This window comes from Malurus melanocephalus, unplaced genomic scaffold (genome assembly GCF_030028575.1).
Source record: "Malurus melanocephalus ecotype Western Australia unplaced genomic scaffold, MMel_1.1 scaffold_22, whole genome shotgun sequence".
Classification (NCBI taxonomy): Eukaryota; Metazoa; Chordata; class Aves; order Passeriformes; family Maluridae; genus Malurus; species Malurus melanocephalus.
In genome coordinates, this window is record NW_026623254.1 from 878034 (window position 1) to 899143 (window position 21110).

General features: G+C 40.0%; 1 protein-coding gene across 1 annotated transcript in view; it reads right to left on the reverse strand.

Moving 5' to 3' along the window:
* Nucleotides 1-21110, reverse strand: part of PTPRO (protein tyrosine phosphatase receptor type O) — a 139883-nt gene continuing 118773 nt past the window's right edge. Inside the window, exons 16-27 of the mRNA XM_057390009.1 lie at nucleotides 20113-20181; nucleotides 16609-16692; nucleotides 13421-13456; nucleotides 12117-12198; nucleotides 11078-11168; nucleotides 10494-10570; nucleotides 8147-8281; nucleotides 6644-6766; nucleotides 5345-5499; nucleotides 4027-4162; nucleotides 1531-1651; nucleotides 1-533 (exon numbers count right to left, since the gene is read on the reverse strand). Of these exons, the coding sequence (XP_057245992.1) occupies nucleotides 1547-1651; nucleotides 4027-4162; nucleotides 5345-5499; nucleotides 6644-6766; nucleotides 8147-8281; nucleotides 10494-10570; nucleotides 11078-11168; nucleotides 12117-12198; nucleotides 13421-13456; nucleotides 16609-16692; nucleotides 20113-20181 (1093 nt within the window). The 3' untranslated portion in view covers nucleotides 1-533; nucleotides 1531-1546. The remainder of the gene's footprint in view (nucleotides 534-1530; nucleotides 1652-4026; nucleotides 4163-5344; nucleotides 5500-6643; nucleotides 6767-8146; nucleotides 8282-10493; nucleotides 10571-11077; nucleotides 11169-12116; nucleotides 12199-13420; nucleotides 13457-16608; nucleotides 16693-20112; nucleotides 20182-21110) is intronic.

Sequence of the window (21110 nt, forward strand, 5' to 3'; positions counted from 1 at the left end):
TTCACAATCTCCAGGTTTCTTCATGTATGTTCATGCCTCGCTATTCACTAATGAGGTATTATTAGATACTAACAATGCCTGCTCTCCTAGGGACGTTAGCACAGACCAGTGACACATGAAGAAAGCTCTTCAGTCAACCATTAAAAAAATATTGCACTTACTTCAACCTTAAGCCCAACCTGCACTGAAAAAAAATTAAAAATTACAAAAGAAATTAACCAAAAGTACCAAACAAAACCCCAACACTCTGGAGCGATCTATCTTATGCACATATAGTGTCTTTTCCTTCACGTTGTTTAGTTGATTTTGGTCCAGTRTTTAAAAAAAATGTCCAGAAATTAAACAGTTCAAAAGACACCGCAGGCTCGTTAAGGCTTTGTCTCCCCAGTGCTTCAGAAAGGTAAAAGTTTCTCTCCCTCATTGTCCGTGTACYGCAAAGCAGCGATCTCTCGTGGCACAACACCTGCCCATTCAAACCATCAACAGAAAAAAAATCAGAAGCAAGGGAAGATGGGTGTGCTTCATGGTCTCACCTGCAACCAAACAAAAGAGCGCTTCAGAAAGAACAAAAGGAAATAAATACATTTTTTAGCCAATATAGTTTTTTAGCAATTGTTTTCCTGACCCTGCATAAAGGTTGTGAGTGCAGCCCACCAGCACAGATCAAACAGTAAACTCCTGAAGGTTAGGGACAGTAGGGCAAACTGGTGTTGCCTTACAGGCAGGGGAATGATGCACACAAATAAAGGGACATGTGCAACACCAGAGACACACGGCAAACACAGCCCAGCCCTCCACCAGCTGCTTGAGAAGGTTGTGTCCAAAGTCTGCAGCTTCCTAATCCACCCCAAAAGGGAATATGAAGGTTATGGCTGGATTATTGCTGCCACCTAATGAACCAAAGCTTTGTAGCTTAAAGAGCACCGAAACATGTCCTCACAGCTTGTCCCCATCAGCAAACCTTGTGGCAGGTCACAGGTCACAGCCACAGCCTCAGGCAGGGGGCTCAGTGGGAAGTCAYGACCAATGCTTCATTTATGCTACTGGTGGCACCAGTTTGAGACCCTGCAGGTTCCCTGGTGCTAGATCTATGAAAAAATATCCCACTCTTCCATGTCACATCTTTTTGGTTACCAACGCACCCTCCAACAGAGCATCCCGTAAACTTCTGCTGGCCTTGGTAACCAGGCAGTTGGCAACTGACTTGAGAATTACTTGATTTGAAGATATCAAAAATTATCACTTCCTTTAAGCTTTGTAAGGAGTGTTAGGATGACTGGCAGGGAATGGTTAGATGGCTCATTAGGAGTTCTGGATTCTCTTTAAACACGAGTGATCCCATACACTCTCACAGTACCATGGAATGGTTGTGGATTATTTTCTGTGAGAGTCTGGATGGATTTTCCCCTCGCTCTCCATGTGAACACGAAAGAGGAATGAGTCCCAGAAAGCCCCAGATTGCCAACAAAGCTTCTGGAATGGGGATGTGAGGCTGTGGGCTTGGCCCAGGGCCAGGCTTGCCTGACTTACCACCTGTGCCTCTGAACTAGGACTTGCTGACATTCTCATATATGACATCACTGATGCAGAACTGCTGCTTCTTCTTTTGCCACATCAGTTGCACACACTGGTGAATAAAAATGTACTGCTCCTAGAAGGAAAGACCAAATAAGTGGGCATTTTTTGCAYCTCAGAAAGCATGAGAGAAACCCAACCAGCAAAACAGTTTGATAGTTCACAGCAACAGCCTGCACAGCTCCATGTCTCCCAACTCAGCCCCTCACACTGCACAGTGAGCTGTCAGCTCCCAAAATAAYAGTCCACAATTGTTACAGATAGCAGATGGGGAAGCCTGGAATCCACCTGRCACCATAATCACTTATTAATAACCTGAATAATGACAGAAGAACTGAAGCAGAGCTRAAGTGGGTCTCCTTTATACTGCCTAGAAATGAATTACAAGAAAGGGATCTGAATGCTTTATGTGCAACATATTGCACCTGAAATCTTAATGAGGTTCATGTTCCTTAGTATTTGGCATTACTAATAACAAGAAGAAACACATCACCGTTTTCAGGCTAGGTCTGGCAGTTCATTTGTTGCCAAGGATTGTTGAATCCAGAGCAAARCCAAAAAGCAGAGAGAGGAGAGGAGAAAGAAAACCTGCAGTGACAACAACTACCCTATGAAAATGAAAAAAAGTAATTTTCAGTCCATTCTGGATTGGAGAGATGCTCTGACTTGTTCTCAGAGCAGTTAATTATTTGGGGAGACCCCCACCTCTGTGCAAATGACACTGTGAGTTGGATCAATCATGTGCTGCTGTATCTGTGGACAGKTTTTTTTGCCTTGCCTTTCAGTTTGGTTATGGACTGACTTTTATAAGCATTGCCATCATACAATTCAAACATTGTAATCCAATTTAGAATGAACCTTAGTTGATGACTTTTCAATTTCAAGGAGAGAGAAGAAATCCCTGATGAATTCTAGCACTAACCTTTATGTGCACGAGGCACAGGGGCTGAGTGAATCTCAGACAAAAGCRGCTGTCCCCAAACCCAAGGCTGCATTTCACCCCTGTCCCCAGTGGCCTGCTGATGCCACGAGATAGGAGCAGGAGTGTGAGGTACATTTCACAGCACAGAAATGACTGGATTTCCTCACACCCACCAATTTGGAGTGACTGGGGTCAAGTCAGGGTGTTCCTCATCCTAACCCACTTTTTGGACCTRTGCCATTTGGTTTTTTTTAAACTGCTCATTGAGACACTGCCAAGTTTCCATCAAACAAAGCAACATGAACTCAGGTGAGCTGTCAGTGGTTTCACATTTTGTAAGGAAAATCTTTTCAGTGGCTTCTGTGCCTGAGTGTCAATGTGACTAAGTGACCTCTGAGGCCAGGCCTGGCCACTGCCTGGAGCTGCAGGAGCTCAGTAACTGCCCTTGACATCAGCCCCAGGCAGGCAGTGAGGTTCCACGTGAAAAAAATAAAATATTTAAAAAAACCCACTACAAAACCCCACATGACCTCTGGAGTGGTAACAAGAGTTGCAGCTGAAATCAACCAACCATCAGGATTTTTTTTTCTCAAATGTTTACCTAAGGATCTKCCTTTGGATTAGTACAGGGAATTGTGATAAAAAGTGGCAGTTTGATAGGAATGATCCAAAATGGACTGAAAATTCCTTCATTTCCAGATGTTAGCTGTTGTCACTGCAGGTTTTATTCCTCCTCTTCTTTCCGTGCTACAAATTCTTGGCTTTGCTCTGGATTCAGTAATCCTTGGCAATAAAAGATCTGCCAGACCTAGCCTGAAAACAGTGATGGTGGTTCTTCCAACTCCATGGAGGTTGGCAGGTTGTACTGTGTCTAACCAAGGAAGAACTGGCACAAAATATGAAATCTTCCCCTCATTACTAGGTGAACTGGGAAGGCTTAGATGCATAAAAGCTTCTGCTTTGAAAGAAGAGTTTGTGATTTTTTTTCCCCAGTATATATTGTCTAGATATTTCTGTCTTAAAGACAGAAAAACAACTACCCAGTAGAGAGAGGGACAGAGGAGGGTCTTTGGCAGACTCACAATCCTTTTGTCTGTTTTGCTTGTTCAAWATTCCATTGTGTGATGAGTTCCTTCACTTGGCCAGATGGTACCAACATGATACATGAGCAAAGCTGCCCAATACTGATATCATTTCATGAGCCATTAAGCCCCTCAGCAAGCCCAACTCYTTTTTAGTGGTGTTTAAAAATTTCTTATGTTAATCTCTTCTAATGCATTGTTTGCRTATTAATTTCACAGAAGGTGAGAATGACTCATTTCCTCTGGATGATGTTGTAGATATCTGATCAAACCCACCTATGGGGCAGATAATTAATGTGACAATATCACAACAAAGATGAAAACTGGATAATATCAACGCACAGTGGTTTTGTCAGACGGAGCACCAGTCACTGGACACGAACACGCTGAAGAGGGTTATGAAATGGGCACAAAATACTGTCACAGTGTTGAGTGAGCAGCCCTTACCTCTGTCTGCACCATGGACATTCTGTAGGACCTCATGTCAGACACCAGGCCCAGAATATCCACGAACTCATGGTCACGGATGTGCTGCAAGAGCCGGTCCAGGGCTATGAAGGTTCCCGTCCGTCCCACGCCAGCRCTGCAACACACACAGACATGCACCTCATTGTCTGAAGGGACACAGGACAAGCAGTGGCACTGCAAAAAGCCTGCAGCTGCAATTATCAGATGTAACTCATCTGAGGTCAGGCAGGCTGGTTAATCTGTGGGATTTACTGGGCACGCAACCCATCATGCACTGGCTGGGCAGAGTGGATGGACAGGATGGCACTGCAAATATTCCACCTTTTTATGCTCCTCTTCAGGCACCCACACACAGACCATGGACACACACACTGATCCACCCTCAGCTATCTGCCCTTCCTGCCACCACTGTCCCCCACACAGACTTAGAGATTCTTGTGTGTGCATGATTCTTTTCACTGTAATTTCACATATAAGTTCAAGTCTGATTTCACTGAGTGTAGTTTTAGAGGTTTTACAGAGCTTCACAGAGCATCCCAACACCTCACCTACTATCAAGGGTAGAAGTGTGTATCTTAGCAAAAGTTGTTTTTTCTATTTTGTCATGCTTTTTCTGAAAAGCCTTGAAATTATTTGCAATAATGTTCAATAGTTCATCTCAACATAGCTCAACATAATTGTCACAAACCAAATCTCTATTTTGGCTTTTGTTAATTTCTCAAATGAGGTGAATACAATCCAAGTTCTGATGAGTTAATTGGRCAGATTACCTGATAAATTCATTCCATGCCTTCTTTAACATTTGAGAGCAACTGCTGTAGGAGTTGGTTAATACATTCTTTATCTGCCCCCCACTAATTTCATAGCCTTTTTAATCTATGTGGCATAAGATCTACACTATGGTCTAAAACACTCTCTGAAAATATCTCTCTTTGCTTCTAGAAGCATCCTAATTGAAAAAAAAGGGAAATACTACAGTGTTTGCCTAGYTCTTTGATACTTGCTTCTTTTCCTTCCCAGAACAATTAAGTAGTAAATACAGGCTTTGATTTCATACTGCTATTTATAAATTACTCCCCTGGCTTACAAATGTATTTCTCAATATTGAGACTCAAAGAACAATATCCTCTATGAATTTCTCCATGAGGTTACTGGGGAGAGCTGCATCACTCCATAACACCAGACAAAACCCTCTTTAGCCAACAGGTGAGCAGAACCCCCAAATCTTTCCTTCTCATGGTTTCCCAACCTATTTATTGTCACACCTTGTACTTCTCCTTTTCCCTGAAGCATTTACCTGCAGTGTATGACCATGGGGCCTTTAGCCTTTGCTGATTTCTGCCTGACCATCTGTACAAACTGGAGRATGCTCTCGGCAGCGTTGGTGGTGGGGACGCCGTGGTCTGGCCAGGCAGTGTAGTTAAAATGCATCACATCCTGCACCTCATCGGCCTGGGGGGAGAAGCACAACAGCAAATTCATAGGGTTTCAACAGTGTAACCACACTCTGCCACACTGAGGGCTTTTTGYCATTTTGTGGTATTCTTTTTTTCCCCACATACAGCCTAAAATACTGAAGCCAGTCAAAAAAATGGCAAAGAACAAATATATTTTTGATTACAATGCAGGGGGGATATCAGGCCATCATTATCAAAAGGGTAAGAACTTCTTGTTTCTACGTTTGGGATTTGTTTTATGCTTTTGTCCCCATGGTAGTTCAATTTTATTTTGCTTTTAAAACAAAAACAGTTGCATTTTTCAGCTCTGGGATTTTTTCCTCTTTTTTATTCCATTTCCTCTCCTTTTCTCRCTTTGCCACAGATAAAGAATAACACTGTTGACAAACAGTCAAGCCTGGACTCTTGAGAGATTTTCTTTTCAAGTTTTAAAGAAAATAACCCAAAAAACAAAAGGGAAGAAAAGATCATTATCGGGAGAATCATTTAAGAAAACACTCATTATAACAAAAAACATTTACAATGCTAAAAATTCTACTGGCTTTAAATGAAGTAAGTTCCTCAATACAACACATAAATCCTGGGCCAATGGTGAATTGTCAGGGCATGGATATTTCCRTATCTCCTCCATATCCCTAAAATTTCCTTCATGAGATGGTGCTGGCAACGAGCTGGTGCAGGAAGTAAAGGTGGAAAGAAATGCTTGAAAGTCTGGATAGCTATCATTTGGAAATCACATGCTCTTGTGTTTACTTTATAGCAAGATATGACTATTGCAGAATTGCCCTTTTGAAAAATGTTTTCAATTGTTTCATTGGTACTTTCAAGTTTTGAACAATTTATAGCAAGAAGATGTGCCTGAGATATAGAAAAGGAGAGATTCACATATTTGCTGTCAGTAATTATTGCCACCACAGAACTGAGTACTACTTTTGTTTCGGTCTTGCACTTTGCTGAGAAATTGAGAGACAACAGTTTTAGGGGAAAGTTTTCTGATTTAGTCGTTTGACCGTATAGAGAGAGGGTAATGATGTCCATCTCCTTTAGGTGTTTTCCACTGGATGCCAGAAATGGATAAAAGTTTAAAAAGAAGGCTGGACTGGAATGATTCCCTGGGCCAGGCTCAGTGCCTCACTCACGTAGCTGATTCGGAAGCTCCGGTACACCCAGTCCGTGTGCTCCTCCTCGCTCAGCATCTCCACTGTGATGTCCCCATAGGCAACAGGATCTTCCGTAAAAGGCCAGTAATGATCACATTTCACCTGAAAGGGATGGAAATCCAGCCCTGTTTGTATTTGCATGAAGACACACATATGTAAAGAAGCACAAGCAAAAGGGCACAGAGCCTCAGGTTTAGAAATGCCTACAGCAATGTTCACTTGCTGCTGCAACAAGAGATAACTTATCCTGCAATGAATTCCAGCCTGACCACTCCTGTTTGACTGTGGCCATCGACTGTGTATTGGTTTTCAGAAGGGCAGCTTTAGCACAGTGAAAAATKAGAAAAGATGCCTTCTGTTAATCTTCCTGATATAACAGTCTAAATGGAACAAAAGAAGGGTGAAAGGAAGTACCCATATAAACCCCCCAATTTCGATTCCAAATATTTCTCTTATTATATCAAGGGGAAATGTAAAGCACAAACCATGTATTTTATAATCATTTTAAACTTAAAGGTGCAGAATCACGGAATGCCTGAGGTTGGAAAGGACCCAGCAGTGTCACCTAGAGCCAGCTCAAGACAATGTCTAGGTGACTTTGGAATATCTCCAAGGATGGAGACTCCACAAGCTCTGGGCAACYCRTGCCAGTGYTCRGTCACCCTCACAGTAAATGTTTCCTGATTTCAGAAGGAATGTCATTTTTCAAATTGTGCACCCCTTGAACTGCCACTGGGAAAATCACCACTAAAGCAGTCCCTTAGCTCCATTCCCTCCCATCAGGTATTTGCATACAATGACAAGATCCCTGGAGCCTTTGCTTTTCCAGGATGAAGATTCCCAGCTCTCTCAGACTCTCCTCATGTAAGAAGACAGGCTTCATAATAAGGTCAGGTAAGGTAAAAGGTTAAAGAGAGTCAGGGRAAGTCAAAGAACATCAAAGCAGGTCAGGTAAGGTCAGAGAAAACCAGGAAAGCTCAAAATAGATGAGAGAAAGTAGAAGAAGGTCAAAGAAAGTCAGGGAAGGTGAAAAAAGGTCAAGGAAAATGAGAGAATGTTGAAGAAGGTTGGGGAAATTTGAAGAATGTCGAAGTTCAGGGAACATTAAAGTGTGTCAAAGAAGATCAAAGAAGGTCAGAAAAGGTAAGAAGGGGTCAAAGAAGGTCAGGGAGGGTCATAAATGGTCAAAAGTTCAAAGAAAGTTGAAGAAGGTTAGGAAAAATTGAAGAAGGTGCAGCAAGTCAGGGAAGGYCAACGAAGGTCAAGAAAGGACAAAGCAACTCAAGAAAAGTCAAAGGAGGTCAGAGACAGTCAGGGAACATCAGGGAATGTTGAAGAAGGTCCTGACATGGGAATGCCATTCCAGGGCTGGCTGTGATGCTGCCTCGTGATCAGAAATCAATGCAGAGGCATTCACTCAGCACAAATGGGCTGTTTTCAGAGCAGTTTCTTTTACAGCACATACGAGATTTTGTTACATACCCGTCTTTTCTCATTGCACTGAGTGAGCATTACAATAATTTGTGAYTTTTGCTGGAGAACCATCTTCCAAAAGTCGTTCCTAGTTTCTGGCAGTGGTCCTTGGGTTGCAATGTATTCCTGGGGTGAATTATAACCCTAAGAAACAAAGAGATAGCTCCTGCTTACCAATGTAGTTACTGCTTCAGAACATGTATTCTTCATATTTTTTTAGCCTGCTAAAGTTTAATTTTTACTTCCAAAAGTGACCTCCAACATAAAGAATTAAATTTTTTGGTATTTATTTTGTGATGACAATTTTTGCCAAATTTTTATGATCCCCATGTATAAGCAATCTAGAATGAAGGACAGAAGATTAAGTTGTTACCATACAAATCATTTGCCCAGAGAATAAAAGGCAGCATTAAAAAGCAAGTAATAAGAATGCTAAAATAAAGTTCCAGCTTCTTCCAGATAATGTAATTTTAGTTGTAGGCATAAAAGCAGTTACAGATGGCCAGTCTGCTCATCCCAAGTAGTGCCAGTGATTTTCAGTCACTGGTGTCAATGGAACAGAATTATATGCACATGTTTATGTAAAAAGGACTTTAATCAATAAAACATTAATTAGAATTCTGCTTAAAATAATAGAGAAGATGCTGAGTCAATGCTCTTAACAGCTGCTCAGATACATTCTATCATGTATTCCTTTTCCTATCCCTATCAACAAGATTTTAGTTGGAAAGACTCCTTCCCCTCTCCATAACYAACTGTCATTAAGACTATAATAGAAGACCACAGAAGGACCCTTTTGGCATCTGCTATAACCATATTTGCTGAGATTGTATCATCAAACTTGCATTTGAAAAGTTATTTTACATTCCTAGTAAGAGCAAAAAATACATTCAACACACAGCATGATCCCATGCAAATTGGGCAATTTCTGTGCCATCACAGTATGTGGATCATAAAATTATTTGTGATTTGGGAGCACTTTCCACAAATGGCTTCCTCCAGACATCTCTACAAATCAGCTYAATCTGATTTTGTGCACTACACAGGAATTTTTGCCTGTTTGTCAGCATGGGCTCTGCCTGAGCTAAGTGACAAATCCCTGTCAGCACAGGGACACAGATCTGGTTTCTGTATTTGGAGGCAGGGACTTAGGAGAAGCGACCATCAGAAAAAGCCCAGTATTAAAATCACTTGTTTATCCTGGTTTCCATGGCCAGCCCTGTAAGCAGAGCTGAAGAGATGTAAAGCAGAACTGAACATCAGAAAGGGACCGCTGCTTATGATCCTATAATCCACAATCCCACATCACASAGGTTTCCTGGGTTCTGCACGGTGACTTTGAATGAAGGAACATTTTTCTTTCCTGATTGTCTGCCAGCTCAGGCACTTGCAGTGTGTGTACTCAGGTTCTTGCTCTGAACACAGACACAGGGACAATGCCACAGTGACAGAGAAGTGGCTTCACTGACTCAACCAAGGGCTCCTCCTTTTCCACAATGCTGACTCCGCTCTCTCCAGCACAGGCAGTGTCAGCTCTATCTAGAGCAAGACTAAAAATGTTCATTTTTCTGTGGTTCCAAGGACAAGGCCTTTTCCTGAAGGGCTGCAGGGGTGTCCTGCCTCCTCTCCATGCAGGGCAGCCCAGCAGATATTGCTTTCCAGCTCACACTGAGCCACAGAACAGGGACTACCAGAGGGAAAATCCTTTGTGACAGTGGCAGGGATAAGCCTAAGTGACTGCACGAGCTCGGGAAAGAGCTGATGAGGTTTCAGCCAACCCCCAGTGTCAAAATATTTGGCTACAGCTCTGTGTACACTTTAATTATCCTGGAACCGTGGGTGCCACTCCCCGTGAGTGGCTGCTCCCCGCCAGGTGGAGGGAGGCCCACGGGAAGCACCAGAGACGAGGCAGAAAGCAGAAGTTCTCTCCACGCACCATCTGGGCTCTGTGTGCTTTGTGCTTTCAGAGTGTCTGGCTTAGCCCTTTTTCCATGTGCGGTAGAAATGGAGAAAAATTTCTCATTTAAACATTTATGTTTTTCCTTGCTATCTTGAACAGCCGCTGAACTGTTTAACGTTTCCTGCTCATCTCCCTACCAGTCCAATCTAGATTTCACAAAGATTCACAACTCACCCAGTGCTACTRTGGCAAAATTTGCCAAAAATCTTCCCCCTCCACCCCTTTTATTTTTTTTCTTTCTTTTTCTTGGTGGCTGTTTCCTGTAGGCAAAATACTGGAAGCTGAAGGAGATGCTGAAAACATGACAGAGCTTCCAGGAGATATTGTGCTGTTTGTAGGGGCCATGATTGCTGTGCAGGACACTGACCATCACACCGACCAGATCTCTGTACTCACAGGGATGTAGTTGGCATTAATGTAGTCAGATCCTTCTTCTTCATTCATTGAGACTAACCGGACACGACTAAAATCATCTGTAAGAGGAAAAAGAAATTAGGAAAAATTGCCTCTCAAACGTGGCACTGATCTCCAACTAGGCAAAATTTATATTAGTCCTATAGAAACGGCCAAAAAAAATCTATTAAAAAATAGAAAATTCTCATATTTACCAAGAAAGAAATGTTTGCTTTAGCAAACACTACATGGAGACACCATGTTCACTGTTCTGCAAACACATCCTCCAAGTGCTGTCCCTTTGGGCTCCCTTAGGTTTCATTAAAATCATAAGAGAAATACAGTAACACTGCTCAGCAGCATAAACGACCTTGTGTTTCTCACCTCCAAACTCTTGCCATGATAAACATTTCCAGGAAGCTACATCTATTCAAAGCTAACAAAAAACATCTCTTGCCTGGTTCTCTGTAAGAACAGGTTTGTAGAGAAGGCTTTTATCAGTCTCAGAAAATCTCCTGATTCTCCAATTTTCTTAGTAAAGCTCCTCTTTGGGGATTTTAGCAGGATTTAGTGCATGTTGTACTTACATGGCAGGATATTTGTGTAGCGATTTTTACAGCGATTCATGGGGAGATCAGCAGCGAAGTGGGGTATGTCAAGCCCAATCAGTTTTAGTTCCTGGGATAACAGAAAGGAAAATGCCAAGGTCAGCCTCAAAAACATCCAGAGAATAATTCTTTGTGATTACCTGTGGCAGGTACCAGACAAAAAAATGCTCATAAATCACTTCATAAACTGACAGCAGGACTGTGCTGATTTTCCTTATTTGATGGCCCTGAGAGCAGTGCTGGGGTTTCTCCTCCTGGTGTTTCCARCACTCTGCTGCCATCCCAGCTGTGACTGAGGACTCTCCTCTCTCAGTTAGCCAAAACACCAGGGGGTTTCTAAGTTACTTATGGAGTGTTCATCTGCCCCCTTAAAGGGACTCCCGCAAGTCCTCAAGTGGCTTTTGGTCTTGGGGAAATGCTTGGAAGACCTTTCTAGTCATTACCTTCAGTGCTTACCTATAATATCTGGTGCATCAGGAAGGGATCATGGTAACACCCTCAAGAGTCCTCCCCACTCCCTCTCTGTGTTTAAATCTYTAGGGAATAGCCCTAGGATAGGGATGTGGTTCAGTTCTACACCATTAAACTGACTTTAAGTTCTGGGTAATTAAGAAAATGCACCTGAACTTGTCTTAGAGAAATCTCCTTGCTCTTACAGAGATTTCTGGTGCTACTTCCTCTTTTCAATTCTTCCTCTCAAATTAATGGCAAAAATATMTATAAAATAAAGCCATTAAAATTCCAAATTCAATTCAGGTTGCCAGCATGTCCTAAACTTAAAGCAAGTGTGTTGTTCTGACAGTTAACTCAAACTGAATGTGATGAGACACTCCAAACAGTTCACTAAATGCAGGATTTAAAAACATCAAGTTCCACTTCTAAATTCTGCAGAAGAGGAAGTGAAGCTGGCCCACCCAGAAACACCACACATTGACCAACACAGAGCACACAGGAGCACGCAATGCAAACTTAACATCTTGAAAAAGCTAATCAGGGAGCGGAATCCTCAGAGATTTACCTCAAATTGCAGAGAAAATTTATAATCTGAATCTTTGGCCATATCCTTGATGTATCCATCAAAATCATCCARTTGGACAGGGCTTTAAAAGAAAAACACATAGAAATTCAGTAAAAAAAAAAATCCAATTTTTGTAGTACTTTAAATTCTGTTTCCCCCAAAACACTCTCAAGACATAGATACATATTTGCAATGAGGTAAATGTTTGAAAGCAGCAATAAAGAAGAACCTTGTGGCTACCAAATGGTGGGTGTATTGCCCATTGCCTGTGCCATGATTTAATACACCAGAGAGGTTGGAAGAGGGCTGCTGACCCCTCTGGGTGCCTCAGTGGGGCAGTGCTGATGATTGGAAGCACCCTGGTTTGGAGGCTGGGGTATTGCATCCACGCTTCTGAGTGGCCCATGCACCCTTCCTGTGATTAATCACTGGCCCCTGGACTGCTTTTACTGGTGGGTACAGCCCCGATATTTGGCTTTGAGTTTTTTACAATCTCCACCTAAAAAAAAATTCCCCTAAGCCAGCAGTTTGGATGACAGTGCTTCCTCTGCTGCCGTTAACAACTACGCATTTGTGTCATTAGAGGTCAAATAATCTTTCCAGAGAAATGGTGGCTAAAAAAAGTGGCATATAACTGTAAAAACCATGGAGAGTTTCAGCAGGTGTGATTTAGCCTTGATTTAGTGACTTCCATCATTCCACACACTTTTTTTGCCAAGTGAGGATSTGTTAGTCAGGCACAGCCCCTGAACAGAACGCAGAAATAATTAGGCTGACGCTCTGAGTAACAGARCACAGGTAAACAGCTTCCCTCACCTAATTATCATACTCTAATTTACAAGCTACTGAGGCATGTACACAGCAATCTTCTCATTTACTTTGAGGCAATATGCCCAAAGGAACCTGTCTTATCACCACTTAATTACTCCTGTTTACCCGGCAGCATTAATGATCTAATGTTCCAGCAACAACTGTAATGAGAGCCCCATGTCAAGAGGGAAATATCACTACAAACAAACGCATCCCAGTCTTTTCACCATTTGCAATTTTTAACTAAGGATAAACTCTGKTGAAATCACTAAGTTGGATAATTGATCTTTTCCCCAGTGACTAATTTTGTATGTTTTACTACAGTCTGTTGTGAAGAATTGCTTTTGTCCAATGATTGTTTGTTTTCTGTCTTCAGGTATCTCTCTCAGGATATCCCTGTCAAGAAGTTTTCTCTAACTGCAATATCATTATGCTATGTACTCCATAATGTATATTTAAGAGTCATTCCTTTAAATATCAAAGAAGTTACATACTTGGTCAGTTTTCTTTTCTTTAATCCATTTTTACTCCTGTAAAAAACAAAAAAAAAGATGTTTTTCATTCATGAAACTATTGTACAACTTTTATGCAAAGGTAGTACTGATTTAAGAATGTATATTTTTTCATCAGACTCAGGAGGATATGGTGATAATAACTTGGACAATTTGAAGCTGATGGCAAAACTTCTGTTGGCTCCTGTGGGATTCAGATCTCATTCTGTGGCTCTGAGAATGACCTGCCAGGGAAATGGAAAATCTGTGCCCAGCAAAAGCAATGGGACCCCTATAAATCCTGACCCAACAGCGTCATTGGCTTTTGGTGGGCTGGGGTTGAGTCCCCAGGGCCTAAGCCCAGCTGAGCTTGGAAATGGGATGTCAACACTAGAGAGCARCTGGGAATGAGAAGCATCTGTTGGGTAGAGGGGCAAGAGCATCACTTGCAAATTCAAGAAAGGGTGAAGGAAAAAAAAAAAGGGCCTGTTCCATAACCTGCTTGCAATGATAAATGAAGACAATGGCAAATATCCCACTGACCTCAGCRGGACTCAAGCTGAAACCTTGGATCATTTAATTGACTTAACAACTGGAGATAATGGTGCCAGTCATGTAAAACAATGGTTTATAAGTGATATAGTGACAGTTGTGAGCTTTTTTTTTGACACCCAAAAGACTGGACTTAAGAACTACACCAATCACCACCAGGTGGCTTTTTGGATGGGGTGTGTGTTCATTTGGTTGTTGCCACAAAGAAGTTAAGCAAACCATAATATTAAATACACAAAGAAAGCACYCTGGAATAACTTGGCTTGAGGTCTAAAAATAACTGATCTACTCTGTTCAATCAGCCACAGAGCATAAACAGATTGTTGTTTACTCAGAAATAATTTTAGTAGTGTCAGTTTTTAATTACTGGGCATTAAACAATATMTGTTAATTTTTTACATTATAATGATGCTATTTTTAATTTTATGACAATATGAAAATGATTTCTAGACCACTTGGTTCACAGCTTCAATCAGTAAATTAAAGGAGATGACTTTTAAATTCAAAATAATGAAAATATACTGAAAGAAAWACTAAAAAGTGCAATGTTTTCATTTTTCTACTATGCTAAGTTTAGAAGTTACATTAAAAAATAAAAACATATTACTTTCCAAAATTAAGTTTCACAAAGTGTTCAGTTTCTAAAGCAGCCACAACTTGTAGTAATTTTGTTTTTGTCAAGGTACATTTCCATTTAGATGAGGAGCTTTGCCTGCAGAATTAACAAGAGCTACAGCAATACCAGCTTTATATTAATGTGGAGATTAATTATTATAAATCTCTTCAGCCTATCATATTTTCTGTACATTCCTATCTGTATATTTATAAACTACTAGAATTTATTTTCCATCTTCAAAGATTTTTTTTCCAATGAAATCTTAAAGTTAATTCCACTAAATTATTCAACATATCTCCATCCCCTGTGACTATGGTAAACCTTTTAATGTCAGGCACATAAGAATTAATTTGAAAAGAAAAAAAATACCTAAATGCTCTTTATGATGGGAATGCTTCTAAGAATGTTTCTCCAAGGAACACTTCAAGAGGCAATAAAACAAATGATTGACATACATTTCTCAGCAAGAATTTTGTRTGCTTTGATAGTCTCAAGAGGCCTTTGTTTCTTAGCATTGCAATTGTTTCCTGAATGCTCATAAATATTTTAAACCAACTTGTGTGCAAAACAAAGACATTTGAAACATTAGCTGGTGTTTCATCTGTTATTCCATTTACTCTACAGATTAAAACACAAAGAGAGGGATTAATCTCATCTYATTTCACTTCAGATCCTGGAAATTTAATAATCTAGACTGAAATAGGCAGATTGATTGAAGAGGAAACCTCTGMAGAAAGATACACATCTGGAAAGGTGAGTCAATGCATAATAAAAGAGAAAAGGCAGAGAAGCAAAAGATGAAGACTCTTTTTGGAGCAGTGCCATTGACAGTGGCCAMCCCACAYGTCCTGACCATGAGAGAGCTAAGASAGATCARTGTGACCTCCAAAATATCCACCCCTGTGCAGCCCAAGAGTTGGCTGAGTCTACACCAGACAAATTCCAAATGAAGATAACGCTGGAGAGGTGTAGAAGACTCCCATGTGCTCCTCAGTGGGTGTGTGGAGAACACACTTTTGCTTTCCTCAGAGAATAAACAAACCTTTCTTTGCTTATATAAACACTCTCCCTTCTAGGCCCACTGAAAACTGGGATAGGTTTTCCTACAGACCCACCATAACTCAAGGAAAATAAGTCTCAGAAATCACTATGCTGCAGATGTTGACGCCTGCCTGCCAGGGCTTTGATGCTGCATGGTAAGACCACAGAAAATGCTTGGGAAATAAAATCTTAACTTCAGTTGCACCTGTTTTGTAAAATCCTATMCCTTGGACTCAAGACCATCAGGAACTTAAGTTTTTTTAATATTAATTAGGCCTTTTTGGATCACAGTCAGCTATAATTATTTGTTAAATGGATTGTAAAACAGTTCTGGTTCTAAGTAGATTACTGGTTTCATTAGGTATTTAAAAAAAGATCAGTTTACTAAGTCCTTATAAATTATTTACAGACTAAAGTATTAAATATACACACACAATGAGATGTGCACACAGTGACCCTATTCTTATGCTTTGGGACTTTTAGTTGTATCAATTCTCAGTGAACTGCTTTTTCTCAAAAGTTTTACTCATGTCAGGAGAGCATAAGCACACCTCTAAAAAACGAAAGTATTTTGACAACACACACCAAACAGGTGGGGCAAAACCAMGCAATTTTAGTAATAAAACAGCAGCAGCAGAAGTCAGTGCCAGGCAATGAACATATAAATAACCAGGACAGAAGAAGCCAGGACTTGTAATGAAGTAGCAAAAATTGCAAAGACAGCAATGAGATGTATATGATGACCACTGGAAGATTAGCTTTTGAATACCAAAATGGGTTGGAGCATAAACAGACAAACCAGATGAAGCAGGGTAGCAAATACTTTGGTACCCACATCCTCGCCAGTCCATGTTCTAGTACCAGAAAATTATATCTTCAAAAGCTTTGACCCGTTTGAAAACAAAGGTATCACACATTTTTCATGTAATAGAAACTAACATTGTTTACACATTGCATATGGAAAAACAAGTAAATCACTTACCAAGGATTAATATAAAATGCCAAAAGATAATCAGTCCAAAGGCATGAGGGTAGCAGAGTTAGGAAAGCAAATACACTTCTACGCCTGTGAGCATTAATAAATAACATACATAAAGATGAAAAAGTGAGGAGAGTTAGTAAGACAAACAGAAACCAGGAGATCAGCAAATTCTATTTTAAAAATCAGCTAAATCCATAAATCCTACTTCTTACTTACTTCCTAAGAATATTATTAGCAKCCCTAGAATTTCTCAAATGACACCCTCTGCAGGATTTTCAGCTATCCAACACAAAATTCTATGTGGCCAAGGTAAGTGTGCCTTATTTGATTCAGGGCTGTTATTCTAAATTTTCAGAGAGTAAAATGGGTAGGAAAATATCATCAACAGATTTACAGCTGTTGCATAGGTGGTATTAAGGCTATTTTCTGATGTTTCAAGATATTCAGTACTGACATGGATTGTTTTTATCACATACAGCTACAATAATCTCCCACGTTTGTTCCTGCAAGTGATCGTGTGGCTATCAGAAGATCTATATCAGAGATAAATTCAGATGCTTCCAACATCTYTTAATACTCTCTATTGAGTCAGATTTCTCAAGGTATCCATATAACATTTTGCAGAGCGCTTTAAATTCTCTCYTAGGTTTTCATCTTAACATTGCTTGAACAGTTCTTCTGACTCTGGTTTCGATGAATAACTATTCACAGCAGATTTTACGGTGACTAAAGGAAATACGAGTACATTATCATTCTAAAATTCTGTATTTGTAAGCAGTTTACCAGCTTCTGCTGTGCATTAACTTAAGAAACCCACTTAGGCCTCTCCTACCTATTGGTGAAATGGGCTTCAGGTACTTTTAATATGAAAAACTCGTGAAATTTAAACAAACTTTGCTCCAGCAGAAGGACTTTTTTTAGCCAAATACAATCTCTGTATTTTTTCCAMTCAGAAAATCTGCTGCCTTAGAAGTGATAGCGTCCTTCTGCAGCTGGTCTAAAGAGGAACCACAAACTGAAATTTCCTTCATCAGTACTGTTGGCTTTTGTGAAGTTGGTAGATACTGTGTTTTCTCTATAAACAATTATTGACAAATGTAATAATATCTGATCTCAATTCTCCAACCAGTGGAAGAAACCTTCTGCCCATGCAGTGAAAACTCCAAGTTATGCCTTATTGAGTTTTGCTGCTGTAATGGGCAGGGTAGTTTCCAGAGGGCACCTTCTGAAGGCTTTGGTGGGAATTGCCTGGGTCAGCCAGAAGGAAGAGCCCTTTCCAGTTAATCTTATACCATAACAACTGCAGAATCAGACCCTTAGGGCACATTTGTTGGTTGACTTTCCATGGGACTGGACTGAGGGAGAAATTTGGTTTTCCATGAACAGATCACTGGTGCCACAGAGGTTTCCATTAGGCTCAGAAGAGAGAAGTGATGATGTGCCTGGAATACTTCTCTTTCCTTTCAGAAACTCCATGAGAGGCTTTTATTTCTTCTTGCCCACAGAGGCAGAAGGAATTATTCAAGCATGGGCTTCTTTCATCATCAGTCCTCACAAGAATTTTCCACACGTTATYGAATCACAGGCCAACATACCTCCAAACTGATTTGTATTGTTCACAGACTAGAAGCTTTGACATCTAAACCAATTGATTTTATTCAACATATGAAAAATAAGTAATTGCCTAATAAATACACTACTGTTTTTCTGCATTTGTGCCGTCTTTCTCAGCTGTACTGAACTTAATTGAAAGAAAGAGATGCAGAGATTGCTCAAATCCTGAAAACTCTGCTGAGCTGAGCTTCCTTTAGGAATTAGCAGATATCCCATASTCCCTTACTAGACACCTGGAATGAGCCCAAACAAAATGTAATTTTTAATCCTTGTAGCTGTCTTTAGGGCMATATTTCCCACCTGCTGCCTTGAAGGATAGTGAATCTGGTCTTGACATTAGACAACAGAGGCACACAAAACAACTCTTAGCGAAGTAAGGACCATAAGATAAAGACACAGTGCCTTCACTAACAAAAAATTTGTGGAGTTATTAAGCAGGAATGTTTTCCTCAGATTACATAATTTATGTATGTATACATATATGCATTTATACACACATACATACATATATAATAAATCAAGCAACAAGAACCTTCCCTTCCACATCCAAATCTGTTAATTCCCTTCCCTTAAGAAAAAGAAGCCTTTTATGGTTTTATTAACATCTGTTGCTAGTCTAATAATTTCATTCAAGCTTGGCTATTTAATTAACACGAGTGTTTGATCTTCTGCCTTCTTTGCCCTTAATACAGTCCAAGCAAGAGAATCTGAGGGATGGTTTCATTTGTACTGCATACAGCTGGCTGCTATTAAAGCTAAACCAAGCAAGTGAGGCTTGTTTAATACCCAGTTAATTAGCAGCACGGTGAGATATTGACAAGATTTGCTGGCCTTGTTAGTTCAGTTTGCAGGCTTTTTAGCAAAAGGCTTGTTGTGCTGTGGTGTCAATCCATTTAATCCCATCCTTGCTGGCAGGCTGTGTCCTGTGAGATCATGGAAGCAGTTCCCTGTGCACAGCTCTTCTTTCCAACTTCTTAGCTGTCAGCAAAGCTGACCATGGGTGTAAAACCAAGGCATGTATTTTATTGTTCTGGCATTCTGGAATGGGGCTGATTTCACAGCTTTAAATATCTGTGTTTGGACTTGCCTTGAAAGAGAAGASGCTTTTGCAGAGATTGCTAATAACAGAACAGTAAACTTGGGTCTGTCATTACCATTCATCTTATGATGATTATCAAATTAGGAATGGAAATGACCACACTGGTGCCACCAGTCATGTAGCTCTCTCAGAGCCTTTTATTTCTATAAAAGCTAATTCTACAGACTTCCTTTGTTCAAATACTTCTCTTCAGCTGATGGTGACAGTGATGGAGTCCATAGTTAGTGCCTGCAAGTCTTGCACATGATTTTCTAGATTAGCAAGACATGTTTGGGGGATTTTTTGTTTTTTTTTTTTTTTTTCAACAGCACTGAACATTAAGTTAGAGTACATATTTGAGTTGGCTTGTCCTTGTCTTGTAACATAAGGAAATACTAATTAACGGCACTGCATGAAGACACTTGCTAATTAGGTATCTACAAATAAGCTTATTCCTGGATGTAAATACATGTAATGGATTTATAGACAAGTTTCTACAGTTATATTATTTTAGGAAATACGTCTGTAAGGGAAAGGAAAAAAATATCCTCCCAAAGCACATCTATGCAACTTGGCTGACATGTATATACATCATGGCCTACTAAAAATAGCAAGTGACAGAATGCATGCCTACAGCCATCATTCAAGAAATAAAATACACTCAAGGAACAAATTACTAAATTAACAACCATAGTAGTTTTATCCTAAAGAGGGACAGCAATGACATTAAAATAAAGCACTTTAAGATTACAGATAACATTTGCCAAAAAGCAGAGATGGGGAAAAACATAAGCTTTGCTTCAAGCACTCACCAGTTATAGGGGAGCTTTCCATCTCTCTCTAAAGATGCAAAATTCACAAAGGTTCCAGCCCCGCACTCCCTGTGCCAGGAAGACCATTAAGTARGAAGTTACTGGTTTTTGGATTCACAACACTTGCAAAAAAGGTGATTTAAGAGAGAACTCTTGGAGTTGCAGAGAAGTGCTAAACACTCATATCTGTGACTAGGTCTGAGATAATCTAAACATAAACGAAACATAACTAAACCCCCTAAACACAGTTGTCTGAAACCAATAAACGCACAACACCACCTGAGAACGCATTACCTAAAAATGCTTAAAAAGAATGAAATTCTCAAATAGACCTTATCTTCCRTCCAGATTTGTGCTTTCCACAGTCTGCCACTAGCAATGGTTTCTGTCCTCAGTACAAATGTTAAATATTTACCTTTCTACACTAAATATTCATTGATCCCACTCTAAAGAGAAGTTGTTTAATTGTGTCCTTTTCACAGGATAATTATAGGTAATTTTGAGTTAAGAAAATAACTGTAAGGAAAAGAAAAAAAAATCCTAAATAACATTCTAGTAGTGTCTTTATCACAAATCCATTATTTTCAGCTATGAATTATAAACTGACTTGACTAGTTCCTTGATTTAAGCAAATGAGTGCTTGAAGCTTCTCACTGGATTTATTTTTAAAATTTCCTTCTGGGGTGTTTATCTTCTGTGGCTAGAAGCAGTGATGAAGAAAAAAAGCTTTGGGCTGGCTGCACAGTAATTAAATAGAAAAAAGAATTAATTTAGCTGGGATTTGCACAGAGTCAGTTACATGTAAAAGGAACAAACCACACAATGTTTTCTTAAAAAGATAACCTGAAAAATATGCATGATGTGATCTGTTGCATGGAATACAGAGCCAAGACACAACACACAAAATGCAGCAATTGCTAAGTTGTTAAGTGGAAGATTTTTTGGAGTTTTGTTACATGAAATTATTTCCTTTCTTGACACAGTAAATTCATATAAAA